The following is a 19,436-nucleotide window of genomic DNA, read 5'->3' as shown; positions in this document are numbered from 1 at the left end:
CTGCTCAAGGTCACACAGGGCAGGGACAAGCCAGGCTTCCATCCTATCCCTGGGACCCTGCTTTCCTAAGGCATTACCTTGAGCCTAGACCTGGGCTCATGACTCTGCACTTTCTACCTAGAATTTGGGGTAACCAGGGGAGGCCATATCACAGACGAAGAAACTGAGGCATGGAGCAGTTATTTGCCCAAAGTCCCACAGCTGGTAGTAAGCTAGAACCTGGGCCCAGGCCACCTCTCTTTGGGACCCAGAGTCACTCCTGTCCTGAGTTTGCCTCCGCTTGCTTCTAGAAGGAAAGCACCCAACCCCCCGCCTCCCCCAAGCTTGGCCTGACTTTGCAGTTTCTTGATGGCTCCAACAGGCCTCAGCATCTGTCTTCCTCTTTGAGCCTCTGTGATCATGCCCTCCACATTCCTCAAGGAGCTGTGCAACCCATGGTCACTCAGCCTGGTGAAACTGGGGTACCCGGCACTTGTCTCCTACCCCAGGGGCCTGGCCAGATAGGAGGTCAGTGGCAGGCAGAACCCTGGCCTCTTCCCAAGGCTGTGAGCATCTAGGAGGAGGAACAGGAGGGGCAGGCCTGAGTTTCCTCAGGGAGCCTGTGCTACCCAGAGTCAGGGTTCCTGTGTATTCCCTTCTGGGCTGAGGTAGAAGTTGGCTCGGTGACATGTCCACTCCAGCATCCCTGGCAGTCTGTAAGGAGACTCCAACCCTGTAGACGGGATGTATTACATCCCAGCATCCCTTCACAGCGCAATTCTTCCAGGGCCCATGGCATGCTGATCCCAGATGTGAGGTCCTTATCTCCCTAAAATCCTTCCTAGCTTTAGTCTCAGCAGCCCCGTGGCTACCTTGCTCTGCCTGGAGGTGGCCTTCTTGGCCCTGCTACCTTGACGACCTGGGAAAAGGGATGTGAGGCCAGGCTGCTGGCTGTGCTTCCCCACACTCCCCAATTATCTGATTTAATTTTTAACTCAGAGCTGAGTTAGAGCCAGGAGGGGTTGCCATAGAAACCATGTCCCAGTGCCTCTAGTTGAACTCCTTCAGACAGTCCCTGTGACGCTCAGGGTGCCTGGCTGTGACAGAAAAAGCATGAGGCGTTAGAGACCTGACACTGTGAGTTCACCTGCATCTCATCCTGTGTTTTCCTTTCCCTGGTCCCTGGCACAACCTCCCCGATCCTGGGACCAGCTGGGACCTTCAGCTCAAGGAGGGGTAGGTGGCGTGTCTGCTGGCCCTGGAAGCTGGGGCCTTGGGTGCTCTCCAGAACGGGCTGGCATGCTGCATGGTGTGTCAGCAAGGGCTGTGTCAGAGACCTGTCCTGCCGTCTGGAAGAGGCTTGGGTCACCTTAGGGGTCTGGAGACACAGGACTGTTTCCCTCTGTGCATCTCCCTCTATGACCCGTGCCTTGGGCTTCAGTGGCAATGTGTGCTGCGCTGTCCTGCTTCTGCAGGAGCCTCAGAGGAGGCCAGATTTGGCTCTGCTGCAGAGGGACTAGAGGAGGGTGACCCCCCCACCCCACCCTACCCCCCCTCTGACCACACCTAGGAAGAAAGTCTCCCTGGCTGCATGGCTTTGTGTACCCTGAGGGTTCATATCTCTCGGACGTCCATTCCTGACTTAGTGAGTTGTCAGCCCAAGAAAGCTTCCAAGGTGAAGGTTCCACATGAATCTTTTGAAGATAGAGTTCAGAACCACTGGGCTAGAGGCCAGTCCTGCCATGGGGGTAACGGGCCGCAGGGAGTCAAGCTTTTCCTCCAGGGCTGGAGCAGCAACCCCAGAGGCGTTCTTGCTTCTCCCCCTACCGCACAGCTGCTTTGCACCCCTAATTCTAGCCCCACTGGCTGAGAGAGGCATATTCATAAGCCTAGCTGTGGGGTGCTTATGTAGTGGGTCCCAAAAGGCCAAGGCGGCATTTGTGAAACTCCAGCAAGGCCCCACAGACCCCCAGTGAGGCTACTAAAAGCGAGGTAATAGGGGCAGCCCTTAACCAATCTCCCCACCTCCTGGCAAGACAGGAGTCCTTGGGCAAACACAGTTCATCTCCTCTGCAAATGCAAGCCTCATGCCACATGGGTCTTCATCCGCCCTTGACTGCCAGGACAGATGGGTCAAGAGCTGGATGGACGCCCTGGCTGCAGAGACTACCAAGGTGTGTTCACCTCACCTCGGCTCCACAAGCTTTGCTCTTCCCTGAGACTCACATTTGTTACTGCCAGGCTGGAGCATGGATAGGTTTAGAATCCCAGCTCAGCCCTGCCCAGGGCTTATCACCCTTGTCCTGAGCCAAGTCCTACCCAGGATGTCCTACCAAGTCCTACCTTCCCATCCCTCCCAGGCCTGAGGTCCTGGGTACTGAGCAGGGGGCCCATCTGTCACATGGAGCTCTCTGCATCAGGGTGACATTCCTCTACAAATGGCTTGGCTGCCTGGCGAAGCAGGGAGACAGGGCACCATTCTCCCAATGCCCACATCCCCTCCCACCCAATAAAGCAAGGAAATACATAGGAAAATAGTCTTTATTGGTCTTCTGAAACAACAAACCAGAAATATAATTTTGCCTTTAAAAATCTTCTGTCTCAGGCTAAAGATATCACCACTGACAACAGCCTCCCTCCCCCAGGCCCTTAGAAAATCCCAGCTCTGGGATTGGCCCGCCAGCCAAAAGAGGAAGGAAGACTGTGGCCCGGCCTAGAGGACCCTGTGATCCTGAGTGGCAGTCTGTGCCCTCTGTCTGCCAGCCAGGGAACAACCTTGAAAGCTCTCCTGAGACTCCCAGTGCACACCCCTGCTAGGAGAGCGGGTGGGAGAAGAAAAGGCTTCCCCGATGCCCTCGTAGACGTATCCTCGGTGCCTCAGGGTCTAGCTGGCCTCTTTCTGGCTACCACCAAGACCCTTCTCAGGGCAGGGTATCAGCCTGGCATCTGCTGCAGAGGGAGACCAGTCTCTAAGGAGGGGGCAGCTGAGAACAGAAGCAGCAACCCTGAAAATGTGCACAGCCCAGGGGGCAAGTCTCCTTTCCAGACAGGACTGCAGCCATGGTTTAGCTTGGACAGCCCAGCTGCATTTATTTGCACGCTCCCAGGACACCAGCCCATGAACCCCTGGGGAAGGAAGCCCCGCCGCTGAGGACTCTGAACAGAATGTAGCCATCCTGTTCCTGTTCCTGCAGTCTGTTGGGAATGTGTTGAAGGCAGCCAGCCTCATCGACGACCCACTGCCTGACATCTGCTCTCCTTAAGGTGAACCACCAATTTCAGAGCAGAGCCCAGACCCAGCCTTGAGGTCATGAACAAAAGATGCAGATGGCAGAGGAACGGAAGTGAGGCTGCAGGCTGCAGGAGTGGAAACTGCTGGGTGTGCCTGGGACCTGGCAGGGTGGAGCTTCCCGGGCATACCCAGGGGTCTGCAAGTGAGCTCCCAGAGGCCTGGAACCTGTCATGCATGCACACAGCTCCTACATCTCTGGTAAACCTAGCAGGAGAGGTGCTAGGGTTGCCATGGCAATGGGCAATTCCTCCAGCAGCACGCTTTGGCCCACTTTAGAGGGTCTCAAAGGATCCCTGTGTTATTGTCTAGGACCTAACCCCTGATGACATGGGAAGACTGTAGTCAGGAAGTAAGAGGGACTGTGACCTCCATGCAGAGGGGACAGCGGGCCTCGCCCCCACGTTCTCATGGACTCTGTCTCCACCTGTGTGTGTGTGTGTGTGTGTGTGTGTGTGTGTGTGTGTGTGTGTGTGTGATTTTGGTCTGTGGGACTCGTTTAGCGATGCCCTGTGTGTGACAGTGAATTAGTGTGTAGAGTAAGACCCTGTCTCAAAACCCTACACTAAAACAAAAACATAAAAGTAGTAAACCTGGAGCAATGTAGTCAGAGGAGTCTACAGCAGATAAAGGGACCTAATGGGACCACCCAAGGGACCACCCAAGGAAGACATTATAGTCACTTTGGTTTTTCTAAGCACTGGACCCAGATCACAGGGCTGGGGGGTGTTTGCACATAGGCACCAGCCGCTGAGAGCTGGACAAGCTTCACACTGCAAGGACCTAAGAATATCTTTCTGGCTTCAAAAGGAGTCACAGAAATCTGCCTCTGGCTCCCCTGTCCCTCCCTCTCAGGCCCTAATGCAGACTGAAGTGGGAATGAGCAAGAGGTAGGGAGGGTCACCAGCTGAGCTGGCCCTGGGCAGAAGGACGTGCTCAATGCAGAACATGTTTCTGGTGTAAGTTCCTTCTCCCCTGTGGCCAGAAGCCTGCAGGGAAGCTCAGGTGTTCCAAAGACCAGGGGCCCAGAGAGGGCCTTCCACAGGAACCTTTGGCCAAGGGAAGCTTCTAGAAACTCGGAAAGAGACTGGGAGGCTGCTCTACTGGAGGGCAGACGAGGGCCAGGGAGCTGAGGGAGGCAGTACCAGTGTCAGGCTGAGGCAGGGCCTGTGATGGAGGGAGGGGCAGCCCTTTGGTAGCAGTCCCATGGAGTCTCCTTGCTGTCCTACCTGGGCCAGACAGACAGCTCTCATGCCACGGAAGAGATCTGTTTCTGATCTTCATGCTCACCCTCGGGGTCCCCCATCAGCGGCTGGCGCTTCTTGAGCTCCCGGTGGTACTTGGCCATGAGGGAGGCATAGATGCAGCCGTAAGCAGCAGCCACCACCATCATGATGCAGACAATGCCACACACAACGCCCGCGATGATCACCGTGCCGATGGCTCGCCGCACGCTCACGGGCCTGTACCTCTGCTTTTGAGGGCAGGCAGTGCTGGGCTCGGGCTCAGGCTCAGCCCCTGGCTTAGGTTTAGCAGGCTCTGGGCTAGCCTTGGTGCAAGGTGGCCCTGGAGCATCCACCCCAGCAGAGTTGTTCTCATCCTCTAGCTGGGAACAGTAGTTAAACATCTCCATGGGGACCGCACGCATGTCCTTCCCCCTTAGTTCCTTGGGTAGTGTACAGGCAAGCTGGTCCAGGCGACCCCCTGCATCCGGGGAAAAAAAAGAGATGCTGAGCAGGCATCTGGAACTGGGGTGACCTCCCCTCCTCCCAGTCCTCCAAATGGGAAGGCCCAAAAGGTACAACCCTGACAGTAATGTAGTCAATCCTGATTACGGAAGAGTAAGGGGAGGTAGTGCCAGTGGACTAAGGGCTATGAGAGGTGTATGTCACAGAGGAGGCCACCCAAAGCCACTGAACATGGACATTGCTGTTAATTTTACTTCACAGAGAAGCTCACATCCATCTCATTCAAGCCTGTCCCTCCAAGGTCACACTGACCTGCAGGAGGACAGCAGTTCCAGCTGGAGGCATGCTCAGGGCACGGCTTTGGTACAGCGAGTCACGTCCCTGCCCAGACTGTACATCTATTTTTCTGCCCAGGACCCAACTGCTCGCTGGTGTCTGTGAACCCTTGCCACTGTTTTCAACACAGTACCTTGGCCTGTGTTCCTTCTCACAAAGAGAACAAAAGCCAAAGCCATTGCCTCGTCCACTCCTCTACACAGGGCTTTGATGGCCTGAGAACACCAAGAAGAGGGCATCCGCCCAGGTTTGTCAGGTGTACTAGCACAGAGATTTCTAGGGAGGAAATCCTGGATACACAGAAGACTGGAGCTGGTAAGACAGGCCACCAAACTACCTTCAGTGATGCTAAGGAGGCCAGACAGGGCAGAGGTAGAATATAAGTGCCTAACTTGGTAGGGTACGTGAGCCAGGACGAAGAACTATAACCTGACATCCCCCTGGGAAGTCGGAGCTGGAGTCAGGCCTTCTTTCAGCTTCTAGAGAGGCTCGGCTACATCACTTCCAGCTCCCTCTCCCAGCCCAGCTTCTTCGAGTCCAATCTCACAACAGACATCCATCTTACCCCAGGATGCTCAGGATGCTGATGGAAACACTGAGGTTTTTGTTTTGTTTTTTAAAGGGAGCAAGGCTGAAGATGGGGTCGGGGAAACTGGCTCCGGCCTGCCGTGTTAAGGACAAGGATGCTCCCTACAGCCAGCACCAGGTCTTTAATTCCACCTGGGTGGCTCTGGAAAGGCCCTGCACTGAGCATGCAACCAAGGCCACCTTTGGTTAGAATGACACAGAGCCACTGGGGGAGTGAGAAGGGAGTGACCTCATTTTCCTGCACCAGAGACCCGAGATTGAATCCGGCTGTGTTGTCACCTGGAAATTATTTAACTTACTTAATTATGTCTGAATATTCTTAGCTGCAAGATAAGGATATCTACCTCAATTAGCTGCTCGAGAGATTAAAATAGATAATGTGCACAAAAAGGTATTTGTAAACTGGGAACTAGACAACAGCATTAATCATTTCTCCACTTCAGTATCAGAATTATCATCATGACTAACATCTCAAAGCACTTTACAGTTTGTAAAATGTTTTTAATTAATGCACCCGAGTAGCATGGAAACACTGAGTTAGTGGCTGGATAGGATATGAATGGGGTAAAAGTAAGGGAACACATTGTGTTGTTTTCAGAATTTCAACACCGATTGTTAATTCCACATACACCAAGTAGCTGCCTTGTGCTGGGCGCTGGCTGAGTCTTAACTGTGTGCCCTCGGTTTTACGAATTCCACCAGCAAATGAGTAAGTGAGCCAGCGCTCCACCGAGTACTTCCTTTCTGCTGGGCACTTTTCAAAAGAGCTCATATGCACTGTCCTATTTAAGTCTCATGATTGACCTTCTCCCCTTTTACAGATATGCCACAGAGATGTTAACTAACTTCTCAAGATCACACAGCTTGTAGGTGGCAGGGCCAGAATTCAGACAAGACCTGGCACTTTTAAACACTGTGCTTATTTATTCAGCCTCCCATTCCATCCCTGCCCTCCCTCCCAAGTGCTGGGATTACAGGTATGAGCCTGGTTAAGCATTCATTAGATCAATTCATTTGTTCACTATAGAACCTTCTCGGGCTAAGAAAGGGAGAAAGGTCTGGAGAGATGGCTCAGCAGGTAAGAGCACTTGCTGCTCTTGTAGAGGACCTGGGTTCAGTTCCCAGCACCTATATTGGGTTGCTCATAACTGCCTATAACTCTAGTTCCAGGGGACACCTTCTTCTGGCTTCGTGGGGCATTGTATGCATGTGGTGCATATAATATAGTTGGGAATACACACATACCCATAAAGTAAATAAATAAAGCTTTTTTAAAGTTGAGGAAGAAACCTCACGGAGTTTAGGTTCATCCTGGAATACACAGTGAGTCCCAAGCCTGGGCCATGAGTTAGGCTGACCACCCTGATAACCTGGAACCTACATGATGAAAGGAAAGAACCAACTCCCAAAGCTGCCCTCTGACTTCCACATGTGCTCTGGGGCATATGTGCACAGATGTGCATACATATGCATGTGCACATACACATGCACACGCACACATGTGTGCAAATAAATAAATAATACGTATTTTTAAAGGAGGGGGAAGGGAAAGGAAGCAAAACTGAAACCAGGTGCTTATTAAGTTTTCTGTCAAAACTTCTTGGGACAGAAAGCTGGCACCACCTTCCTAGGAACATGGTGGTGTCTGTGGGTTTCAGTTACATTCCACCCTCATGTAAGAGGCAGGAGGCCTTATTATCCCCAGGACAGGTTGTTGTTTCTCTTCCTGTCCTGCAGGGAAGCCCCAGAAGCATACCAGTGGGACAGAGAGCACAGAAAAAGCACTGTGTGTGTCTCTAAGTCCCCATGGAAACCTAAGAAAGGGAGGCAAAGGTACAGTACGCCCTTAGTGAGTCTTAATGAGCAAAGGGGAGCAGTGCCTGGCCTCCACTGCCTGCAGGGAAGTACTGATATTTAGGGTGAGGGATGTACTTCTTCTTTCCCCTGACCTCACCCCAGCTCCTCACACCGGTGGGGTGGGTGGTAGGGCTCACCTCTGTAGGAGAACCACTCCAGCCAGTGCTTGAACTCCCGAAGGTTACAGTCACACTCCCACGGGTTGTCCCCAACCTGAAGCAGCTGCAGACTCGCCAGAGGCTCAAATGTCAGCCGGTCGAGGCTCTGCAGACGATTGGAGCGGAGGGACAAGGATCTCAGAGCCAGGAGACCATCAAAAAGCCCTGGGGGCAGCTGGGCCAAGCCATTGATAGACAAATCCAGGTGGCGAAGGAGCGGGGAGTGCTGGAGCAGGTCCCTGTCCAGGGTCCTGATGCTGTTGTTCCGCAATTGGAGCTCCGTCAGATTGACCAGGTCCTGGAAAATGGACCCAGGGAGCTGGTCCAGGAAGTTGTTGGACAGGTCCAGCCGCTGCAAATTGGACAGGTTGGCGAATGCCCAGCTGGGCAGGGCGCTCAGTTTATTGTTCAGGAGCAGAAGGCTTTGGGTGGCAGCGGGCACATCCGGGGGCACAGTGGTGAGGCCCAGGCCGCTGCAGTCCACCTCCAAGCTGCGGCTGTCACATGTGCAAGAGAAAGGGCAGGCAGGGAGCACCTCCACAGCACACAGGGCAATCCAGCAGGTGATCCCTAGGGAGGAGTCCAGAGGAGAAAGTAACAGACTTGGGTTTTCCTGCCTCAGCTTCCCCCTTTCTGGCTCATGCCCTAGTACCTTCTTGACCTCATCTCCTTTGGCACAAACTATAGTCAGTTCACAGGTATTTACTGACCATACAAGAAGGTGCTCAGGAACCTGAAACATCCATGTTAAAGGACATCACACTGTGACCAAAAATGTTCGTCAGTGAGTGGAGTGGCCTAGAGGACAGGCCATACAGGTTCTCAGTTCCTGTTCATGGCCCCCACTGCTAAGTCTCAGAACTTAGATACCCTAATGCTCCAAATGTTTACAAAATATAAGATTTTAAAATACCAGGGAAACTTTTCAAAGTCAGTGGCTACAAGGCTTGGGTCCTTCCTGTGGGAACCTCATCCTCACCTGAAGCCACATCACACTGAGATATACTTTGCATATGAAAGGGGAGCCCAGAATATATATGCCATACAGCATCTTAAATGCTGTTCCGTTTACCTGGTTCTCATGGCTAAGGTAGGACCCAGGCCCACCTGGGACCTGCATCAGAGCACTGTGGTAACACCAGGATAAACCAGCTGCTTCCAAGTCTGTCCAGGGCTGGATCCATCTACATGTGAACTCTGAAGCTGCCAGGCCCATCCTATACATCTAGCCTTGGGATGCAAGGTAGCATTTCTGAGTGGATCAAGTAACAGGATTCTTGTCATGTCCTGTTTTGGCCCAAGACCCTTCTGAGTAGAGGATGTGGGTCCAGCCTGTGGACAGCTTCTGGAAGTGAGCCTCAGACAGCAGCCCCCTCTGGTGGTGGCCCTGTAGTCAGCCCTGCTGCCCATAGTGCCAGAGAGGCCTCCCTTCCTGGGAACCTAGGAAAACAGCTCACACAGTTCTGTCTCCATTGAATCAACTCCACCTTGAGTGCTGAGGAAGCCTCCAGATGGAGAAGTTCAAAGCCAGCCGCAGCCCAGCTGGCCAACCCGAGCAGGGCACCCAGATGAGACAGTCTCCGGTCTGTCTGGTGGGTGTCTAGTCATCTACAGCCCCAGAGGGCAGAGCTTGAGGAGACAAGATGACACTCTCCCTGCCCTTTCTTGTGGGATTGATGACAGTGAGGGATACACCATGAGGCTGACACCTGAGCCATTTTGTTCTTGATGGGAAATGAGCACAACTTAGCTATTACAGTCACCTGGAGACCTCTCCTTGCCACCTGAGGCCACCTGAAATGACCTCCACCTCTCTGAGTCAGTCTGCCCCATAACACACACATACACACACACACACCATCTGAACTCTTTATGTCTTACTTTCAAGGAGAAGCCAAGTGTGATGCACACATCTGTACTTAATATTTAGGAGGCTGGAGCAGAGAATCACAGATTTGAGACTAGCCTGCACTACATAACAACTATCTAAAGAAAATGGAAGAAGGAATGGAGGGGCCTTTGGAAGGAGGAAGAGAAAGAGAGAAAGGAAAAAATTGAAAGAAACCAGATAGGAGGGGAGAGGAGTGGAGAGGAGGGGAGGGGAGGGGAGGAGGGGAGGAAGGGAAGGGGAGGGAGGGGAGGGGAGAGGAGAGGAGAGGAGAGGAGAGGAGAGGAGAGGAGAGGAGAGGAGAGGAGAGGAGAGGAGAGGAGAGGGACTCAACCCATCAGTACCCCTTGAGAAGGACAAGCAGTATCAGGAGCCACACTCCACACACTTGGTGACTAAACTGGCAGCTGGACAGGGAGAAAATGACTCCTTTCCCCTCACCCCACCTCCGCCAAGTTCTGAGTTGCTACAAAGCTCTAGAGACAAGAAAACATAATCCTGCACTGAGAGGTGTCAGAGTGATCCTAGGATGAAAGGGATCTGAGCCCCTCGGATCAGCCATTCACCTGGTGAATAATTCAGGCCGCTCCATGCTAGGGCAACTGTACCGAAGGCCAAGGGAGGTCAGGCAGAGCGATGTCCCTTTAGGCCATTTCTTAGTTCTTACTGTGTAGCCATGGGCAAACCAGCCATGGCTGCTGACCTTATCCCTTTGAAGAGAATTTTCATGGACAAGGCTGCTTTCACTAGCATGTGACCTTAGTGTGCCGTGTGTGCAGGGAGGAAGGGACCTGCTCCCTACGATCCTTTCTTCCACTGCTGTACACTAAGAACTCACTAGTGCCTCCACAGAGCTGGGGAGACTGCGGCACACAGATCCTGCTGGGACCTCTGGGTTCATCCAGCAGACGGATGGCTGAGGCCAAGTGGGATCGCAGCTTCCCTTAGAGCCGAGGCTGGCTGGGGCTGCGACCCAGGTGGAGGTGATTTCTGCCTCTGCTCAACCCATGCTACACATACTACAGATTCCCAGTTAAAAGTGAAGCTGGACCACTCGCCAGCAGAACTCTTGGCTTGTGACTGCCAGGGAACAAGAAGCATCAGGCAGAACCAGCTGTCCAGCCTCTGTCTCCCAGCCTCAGGAAAGCACTCGGCATGGACTGCTGTTACTTAGCAAGGCCATGAGTCTGAGCCTCCGAAGCGAGGCCTTGGGCATCCAGGAAGGTCAGACATCAGCTGTCATTCTGTCAGATGCCCCGCCCCTGCCCCCGCCCCCATGCTGGGCCCCTACTCACAGGAGACCTGCCTCCACTGCAGGGCAAGCTTGTTCCTCGGCTCTGGGCCACTGCCTGGTGCCAGCATGGTGGAACCCACACTCTCTGCAGCTCTGGAGAGAGAGAGCCCCTCAGCATGCACCAATCGTCAGTCCTGAGAGAGAGAGAGAGAGAGAGAGAGAGAGAGAGAGAGAGAGAGAGAGAGAGAGAGAGATATGGGTGGAGCAAAACATTTGGAGCCCGTTCCAGCCCAGGGGTTAGGGACAAGGCACAGGTGTCTCTTTACATCCTTCATCCCCTCTCCTGTTGCTCTCACTGTGATGCTCCCCAGGGAGGGGTCAAGAGGGTCAAGGTAGATGTTTGCCCCCTACGGGTGCTGGAGGGCACAGGAACTGCCAGCCGAACCCCAGCTCAGCCCCCCTCTTTCCCTCCCCTGTCTTTCCCTGACTCCCCTGGGGCCTCTCTACACTTCGGTGGGCTCTACCAATGATTTTGTTGCAATATTGCTTCCTCCGCCCAGGCTTACCACGTCACAGGTGGGGAAATCAAGGCGCATCTCTCCTAGGGAAATGAATGAAGGCCCAGCTCCCGCCCGTGCCTCTCAGTTCTCCACCCGGATGCACGCCCCCCCCCCAGCTTACCATAGCTGTGGGGAGACAGAGGCCAGTGCCTGCTGACAGGGCGTGAGCTGCTGGGTGGCCCCCTGCTCCTGATCCCACTGTCACCTTGAGGTGACTCACAATGACCCGTCTTCTGCCGACTAGCCGATCTATGGCTTCTTCAGCTCAGAGGTTCCTGCTCTTGGGCCGCTGGCTCGGAAGAGACTGAAGCCTAGAGGGGGTGAAATGGCAGAGGGCTGGAAGGCGGCTAGGTGTAGGCAGCAGGTCACTCTTCCAGGGGACAAGTGGGCCTACTTACCCTTGCTAGGGCCTGCCACAACCCAGTGTCTCCTAAAGAGGACCCAGGCCTCCTTAGCACCTCAGCTCCCCCCCAGACGTGGTTAAGAGCTATGAGATGAGAAGCCAGAGCCTGCAGCCTGCCATCTCCATCAGAGAGGAGGCTAGCACCACCGTAAGACACTAGGGAACCAGGGAAGGGTCAGTTAGGGGAGGCTGTGTTATACCCCAGCTCCCTTTAGTGCCCAAAGGGCGCTGTTCCCTGGAACCACTCCTCGCAAGATGGCGGCAGCAAGTTTGGCCGCCTTTGACTACCGAGTTCATGGCCCCTGTATAGTTCTGGCTGCAGCCCTCACCGCTCCGTTTAGTCCTGGAGCTCCCAGCCAGTGGCAGGGTGGAGCTGACACTGAGGAGGTGAGTGGAGGTGCCAGGATGCTCGGGGATTCTGTCCAGAAGCCTGAGCAGCCCGACCCAAGTTTCCTTCGGGTGTCTGGTCTGGGGGATGCTCCCAGTGCATTCTCTCATCCTAACCCCTTTTTGCTGTCGTTTTGTATGTTGTTTGAGCCCAGGCTGTCCTGGAACTTGTTACGTAGATCAGGCTGTCCTCAGTTTCACAGAGATCCGCCTGCCTCTGACTCCCAAGTGCTGGGATTAAAGGCGTGCATGCGCCACAATGCCTAACCCCATTTTCTATTCTCTGCCTCCACTCCGTCCTACCCTAGTGATGTCAGGAAGCCACCAAGGTGGCCTGTGCTGCTGTGACCCATGCGGCCCTCAGATACTCTGCTCTGCCCCAGCCAGGGCAGCTGGCTCAGGGCCCATCTGCCAGCCTTGACTTCACTGCGCCCCTACTTCCCAGTTAGGAAGCAACAGCAGGGATCGCTCCCCAAAACTGAGCATGGCTGTAACTCAGCACAGCCGTAGGCGAAAGGGTAGCAGCCTGGCCCTCGCTGCCGTATGTGGGTCCAGGCACTCAGTGGTTACAGTGGCTTGACCTCGGTTTTCCTAGTACTGTCCTGGCTCAGACTCACGGCCAGAGTCTGTGGGTTCAAATCCATGTCCTCCATCTCCTTCCAACACACTGCTTAAACTCTGCCCCAGCCTTCCAACTCTAAAAGTGACAAGCTGATGCTCGGTGGGTGGAAGCAGAGTGGGCACATGTGAGGTACACAGCACCTAAGGAATTTCGGCAAAGGCTCCCACCTCGCCTTGAGCCCATGACGGGTGTCTTTGTCATCAAGCGAGGTCAGTCTCACAGATGCCTGAGCCTGACGCAGGCTGTGGCCAGTCACAGGTGCCCATTCCATGTCATGCTCGCCATAGTCTGATTGGGTTTATTTCTGCCCCTCACGTGCAATGCCCAAATAGTCTGAGCAGTCTCCCTCCCACGATGGCCCCCTCGCCCCAGCCCTCATCAGTCACACCACAGGTCACAGCACCTGTTAACCACAGATTACAGCCACCCAAATGCACAGCTATAACCAGCTCACCAAGGTTACATGCTAAGTGAGGATGGGTTACAGGCTCTGAGTCAGACTGTTTACCCGCTTCCTGACGGCTGTCAGCCTGCAGGGGCCCTAGTGGGGAAATACTTGTGTGTGCACAGAACTCTCAGACACAGCCTTGAAGCGCTGTATGCAGCAGAGTGAGGCGGGCACATAAGGAGAGATGTGCGACTCAGCATATCACAACACGTGTGCTTGCACACATGCACTCCCACACACAAGTACCAGATCGGTGCATCTAGGCATGAGCTGGGATACAGAGGCCCATGCATGCACACCCACACACATACACATGCCTCGCTGGCAGCATTCCAGCACGTCTTAGCTGTCATCCTTCAGGCAGCAGAGGGATGCCTCACAATCCCAGCATAGCCCCAGCAGGGGGACACGGGGACACTTCCAGCCTGGAGGGGAGAGCTGCTAAGAGCCCCACAAGGCAGCCGCAAAGCCAGGCCCGTTTTCTTGTTGAGGCAGGGCTGAAGGCCCCCGGCCAGCTCCTACTCCCTTTCTGTGGACAGGGGACGCCAGGCTGCGGAGGTTGACCTCCACCTGAGGGTCCATGAGGCTCTTCCTCCCAACCTGCCCCCTCAGGGCCACCCTGCAACAATGCTCAGGGGCCATTCGTAACCAGCACAGACCGGGGTGCTGTTTACTGAGGTGGCAGGAAGGACTCTGGTGACTGGTATCCATCCTCTGGAGAAAAGAGGACATGCCTAGGAGAAGATGCCCCGGCTCTCTCTAGGTAGCTGATCTACCTCCCCTGATTAGTGGCCTCCAAGGTGATGTCAGTGCCTTCCTGATCCTCTGAGAGACGTGGGGGAGGGGCACTTCCTAGCCTTACCACCCTAAGTCCACTCACACGCCTCCCAGCGAAAGACCCTTCCGCCCTGAAACAGCAGAGACTCCTCAGGAAAGGGGTGACCTACATCGGGAAGCAGCGGACAGCTGCTGCTGCAGGGACTAGCCAACTGCTGGAATAAATTAACACTCCATGGGAGTGGGAGACAGAAGAGAGGTGGAGGTCCTGGCAGAAGGGTTCTCTGTCCAGACACACACACACACACACACACACACACACACACACACACACACACACACACACGCACATCTTGAAGCTCATGGGCACTGGATTCATAATCTGCTCCAAAAACTAACCTGCATTTTGTCCTAGCCCCAGAAACAGAGAGCAGAGGGACAGGTCTGGGCCCAGCAGGGTCCCTGGACTCCTCCAGGCTCCAGGGAAGAATGGGGCTGATCAGCTAGGAGCTGATAAGTCGGAAACATGTGGTTTTGACTCTGAGGGGCTAAATGAGATCAGAAAGCCTAGAACCTTTCGGAAATGCTGTATCTCAGGTCCCACCCAGGCAGGCTAAGTGTGAATCTGTCAGGTACCAAGATCCCAGGCAGTTCGGGGACATATTCAAGTGTAGACCAGACCTCTCAGGCAGGCTCTAACAGCTACCCACCTCTAGGCCAGGGAACTGGAGACACCATAGGCTGTATACAGTGAGCCTGGAGGAGCTGGGACCGAAAATTAAGTCTGGGGCTCACCCAAAATCTTAACTAACCTTGCCTAAGGCAGGGCAAGACAAGAGCACCAACCTGAGGAGCTCCTAAAAACCTCTACATGAGAGGATGCTAATGGCCAGTCAAAGAACTACAGTGTTCTTGGCATTCATACAGCTCAGGGTTAGAGTTGCTATCGATGTCATAGGGAAACTGAGGCATGGAAAAGCTTGGGCAAATGGAAGACTATAGATTGGACCTGAGTTACCTGGCCACAAAGCTGTTAACTCAGTTGCCCTCATCATCTTCTGCCTGAGCCCCATCCCTCGGGTAGAGGCTGAGTCAGAAACAGGGACAGACAGCCCTCGTTCACATAGAATGTTACAGTTTATAAGGCATCTCCTCATCACTGTTTCACTGGAGCTGAGCAAACAGCCATCCCTGTCCCCATCCTACCCAAAGGCTGGAAGAAACCTAGAAAACCACTCCTGGCTGAGAGCGGATGGAGGTATTAGGGCAGCCGGGGAGTGGAGGGTTGGAGCAGCAGGCAGGTGAGGCAGTAGCAAGGTGCAGGCAGAAGTTCCTCGTGTTCCTGCTAGCCCAACGGCTGCTCTACCCACTAGAGATAGGGCGTGGGAGCTGGTTCCCCTGGAACCCCAGCTGCCCCCTCCCCCAGCTTGAAGCAGTCAGCTAGGCTTGCTCTGCAGAGCATCAAGGTTAGGATGACGGAGTGTACCTGCCCTCCAATTTCTCCTACAGTTGGAGGCCTACTCTCCCTATGATGTGGGCTCACACTCAACTAAAAACCAAAAACAAACAAAAAACAAAAGAACCCTCACCCCAGGCCTGGGAGCCACAGGATCCTCTGAGCTCCTTCTCAGTACCCCTCAAATCAAGTGTCCACAACATGCATCCTGTCCATGCTCTCAGCTTCCTGACGCCTGGGCCAGTGCTGTGCACATGCTCCCAAGTATCTGTCTCCCCTGGGTCAAGGCTTCTGCCCCAGAGCCCCAGCTCCACACACCAGGAGGGAAGCAAAGGGGCATGTGTGGTCTACTCTACTCCTTTGTTCCTCAGGGAGGCTCAGGGCCAGAGGGTAGCTGAGCTAGGACAGTAAGCCCACAAGTCATTCTGCCCCATCTCAGAGGACTTCCAGGGAATCTGGACATCTGGTCTGAGCAACTGGAATTCCATGTAGCCCAGAACACAGAAAACTGGATTGCTGTCGCCTGCCTGGCCATGAGGTCCTTCTAGGAAGTACCCCACATCTGCCCCACCCGTCACCCCTAAGCACACACTGCCCAGTAAAGCAGTTTCTAACCCCTTCTAGATGTCTGCTTGGAACGGCCGGCCACACACCCTCCTTCCAGGTTCCTCTCAGTACACTGTCTTCTTGCTTCCAGCTCCTTGAGCCACATTTCCTTGTCAAATTCTCCCTGTCTCTGACAGAATCCCTGGGAAACAGAACAGGAAGGCCCTTGAGTCACCCAGCACACTCCTGGGTTGCTCTGGGAAGCCGAAGAGTCCACTGAGGAAGGACCCAGAAGGTTCCCACCATTCACTGCCTCCCTGGGCAGGAGCCAAGAAGGATCACCTACCCCACACCCAAGCTTCATCCTGACTCCCTCCTCTTCCCAGCATTGTACACATACAGACACACACACAGACACAGGCAACACACAGACACAGACACACACACACACAGACACAGACACACACAGACACAGACACACACACACAGACACACACACACAGACACAGGCAACACACAGACACACACAGACACAGACACACACACACACACACACACACACACACACACACACACACACCACCCATTCCAGCTCCCTCCCTCAACACCCACCTGACCAAAGCCAGACCCTGGCTCTGGGTCTTGGCCCTTGGGAAATGAGAATAGGGTAAGCTTGCCCTGAGAATAGGGTAACCAGACAAGTCCTCTAGTCAAACCTCAAAGAACACAACGAGGGGGCTTAAGAAGCCCGCCTCTTTGCCTGCCCTGCCTGGTTTTCCCCGGCTCCCTCTTCTGGCAGAGCCAGAGCCCTCCTGCAGTGGGAAGGTGGGGGTGGGAGCGCTGGGCTCTTCTTGGCAGCTTGGAAGCTGATGTTGGATTTCCCTACCAGCTGGACTTCCCCCGCCCAGTGCCACATGCTGGCTCCTTCCCCTCCCCCCACCTGCTGTAGTTATCTAAGCTGTGGGCCTGTCAATCTGAGTCACACAAGGCAATGCCCAACAAACCCTGGCAGCCTGGTGCCAACATCCCCACCACCACCCTGGAATGCAGACAGCTGGGGGTGGGAGGCAGAGCAACCAATCAGAGCCCAGCCCCAGACCTGCCGGCCATACAGGAATTTGAACTGCAGATTCCTGGGCAGAATCCAGCGTTATGAAATGGGCCTGGGGCTCCTGAAAAACCAATGTCCTGATCCGAGTCGGGCATCCATGCCCATGAGAGCCAGGCAGCCAGGTGAATGTGACCTGGCTGTACACTGCCCCCTACACTCAGTGCCCAGCGCTCCTAAGGCATCTGGCCCACCTGCTGCAAAGGCCATTATGCAGCGGCAGGCCACCTAAGCATCTCCAGTTTGGCTTGCCTGGCTCTTGAGTGTGCTAAAATCAAGGCCTGGGTTTGTAAGGAAGAACTAGCAGATACCCCTCCTTCACTCCCAGCCACACCCCCACCAGGGAGGGCTCCGTCAGGACTGCAAAGACTGTCTCAACTAGCAAGGGCTCCTTCGCACCCTTGCCCAAGGACAGCTACCTGAAGGCCAGCAAACCCAGCCAGAGCAAGAAAGGTCCAGCCCTTGCCTCCCTCAGTGGGTCCTCCACTCTCCACCCCCACTCCAAGCCTCTCTGTATACCAGCCTGTCTCCAACACCCAAGCTGTCTCCCTCTCCTCTGGTAGCCGCTCCTCCTGCTGCAGGGACATTTCCGTGCTACCCGGGGCCATCATGTGGCACCAGAACTGCTCTCCTCCCTGCCCCCCCCTCCCTAACCCCTCCTTAGCAGAAAACACAGCTATATCCCCAGCACTGAGGGGTCAGAGTTCCTAATGCTCTGTACCTTTGGGTTGCCCAGGTGTCTGGTCCTAAGTATCTGGTCCCCCCCACACCCCACCCCAGCAACTGCCCTAGGAAGGAAGCCCTGCTAATCCTGCTAATCCAGGTGGCCCAATGTACATGGCCCCTAGTTCCCATACCCAAGCCATCCTCCTTGTGCGCCGGCCCTTTCTCTCCCAGAAACTGCTCACAACTCACCTTTTTGCACTGGGACCTGATGCTCAGACCAGGTAGCTGGACATGGGCAGCTTGGAAGGCAGAACGCGGGGTGTCGGGTCTGGTTCAGGGCAGCGGGAGCCTGGGCAGCGCCTGCCAAGGAAGCGGACCCACAGGCTGAGCTGTCGCTGCCGGGGAGGGGGCTGCGGGGTCAGCGACAAACTGAAGCGAAAGAGGGAGGAGGGCGGGAGGAAGACAGACCGAAGAGGGGGAGAGGCAGAGGGAGCAGAGAGCGCGTGCTCAACAGCGAGCGAGCAGAGGGAGGAGAGCGCGCGGCGGAGTGACAGCTGGGGCGCATCTGCGATGGCGGGCACGCGCATCGCATCGGTCGCCCAAGCTCTGTGGTAGCAGGAGAGCGTTTGTAGGTGAATCACCCCTGCCCAGGATCAGAGGTAACCGAGCCTCCTCTCACCTCGCAGCACTCTCACGAGCGGCCGCCTCTGTCTGTCCGTTTGGAAGGCAGGACCTTCCAAGTACAGGACTCAGATCTCAGCCCCACGGACTGACTTGGATCCCAGACACTGGGTCTGTCTCCTGTGTCAGAGCCTAGCTGTGCGAAGAGCCGCCTCCTTAAAGGCTGAGTTCTCTTGCAAGAGAGTGTTGAGGACTCTCAGAGATGCTGAGGGAACCGAGGGCCCTCTAGACACGGGGATGAGCCTCTAGATGACCACCCTTGGCCAGGACTATTTAGGAGAACGGGATGTCAAAGCAATCAGTTGCAGCCTGGAGGACCAGGTGCCCAACAAGCACAGAGCCCATGTGCCTCGGTGCCCACAGGGAACCCTGAAGGAGCCGGCTCCTGGCTTGTCTAAAGGATGGGTCAGACACGTGAAGGGGCAAGCTGCATCAGAGAATTCAAAAGCCTCTACAAATCAAGACAAAGCACGTCTAACAACTGTTGTGCACCAGGATGAAAAGTAGTTCCATCCAAAGCTGAACTGAGCCAGGGGCTAAGCCAGCAGAGAGTCAGGCTTCCCAGCCTGCAGCATAAAACGCCCCTCATTCCTTTCCATCCTGAAAGTCTGCCTGGCCAGCAGATGGTCTAGCTCATAGGTAACCCAGCAGAGGTATGTGCCCCAGTGTCCTTCCTCCAGGTTCATTCAGGGCTGGGGCCAAGGCCTCTTGATTCGGGTGGGACTGCTATCATCCACTAGTGCTGAGAGGAGTCCCCATCTACTC

At 54.8% G+C, this 19,436-nt stretch overlaps 2 protein-coding genes across 4 annotated transcripts in view; one reads left to right on the top strand and one right to left on the bottom strand.

Moving 5' to 3' along the window:
- Cacna2d4 (calcium voltage-gated channel auxiliary subunit alpha2delta 4) overlaps positions 1–19,436 on the top strand; it is a 108,716-nt gene that overhangs the window by 68,943 nt on the left and 20,337 nt on the right. The gene's annotated exons all lie outside the window — the stretch shown is intronic.
- Positions 2,503–18,780, bottom strand: Lrtm2 (leucine rich repeats and transmembrane domains 2). Of its 2 annotated transcripts, XM_037204208.1 has the most exons (6): positions 18,670–18,780; positions 18,240–18,350; positions 11,699–11,888; positions 11,079–11,211; positions 7,875–8,465; positions 2,503–4,972 (listed from the first exon to the last, which is right to left on the bottom strand). In XM_037204208.1, the coding sequence occupies exons 4-6, from the start codon at positions 11,143–11,145 to the stop codon at positions 4,518–4,520; spliced, it is 1,113 nt and encodes a 370-aa protein (XP_037060103.1). In that variant the 5' UTR covers positions 11,146–11,211; positions 11,699–11,888; positions 18,240–18,350; positions 18,670–18,780; the 3' UTR covers positions 2,503–4,517. The 2 variants fall into 2 exon arrangements, with proteins under 2 accessions (XP_037060103.1, XP_028736338.1); XM_028880505.2 differs by lacking the exon at positions 18,670–18,780 and having other exon boundaries at positions 18,240–18,537.

The sequence above is a fragment of the Peromyscus leucopus genome, chromosome 3 (genome assembly GCF_004664715.2).
Source record: "Peromyscus leucopus breed LL Stock chromosome 3, UCI_PerLeu_2.1, whole genome shotgun sequence".
NCBI lineage: Eukaryota > Metazoa > Chordata > Mammalia > Rodentia > Cricetidae > Peromyscus > Peromyscus leucopus.
The sequence above is the reverse complement of the archived record's forward strand: the minus strand, read 5'-3'. Positions and strand labels throughout refer to the sequence as shown.

Bases quoted from the DNA above. Each gene is read 5' to 3' on its own strand.
- Lrtm2 (XM_037204208.1), bottom strand. From the start codon at position 11,145: ATGCTGGCACCAGGCAGTGGCCCAGAGCCGAGGAACAAGCTTGCCCTG. The intron at 8,466-11,078 runs GTGAGTAGGGGC...ACTCCTCCCTAG, and splicing joins GCAGTGGAGGCAGGTCTCCT to GGATCACCTGCTGGATTGCC. The intron at 4,973-7,874 runs GTGAGCCCTACC...CCCCGGATGCAG, and splicing joins GGAGTGGTTCTCCTACAGAG to GGGGTCGCCTGGACCAGCTT.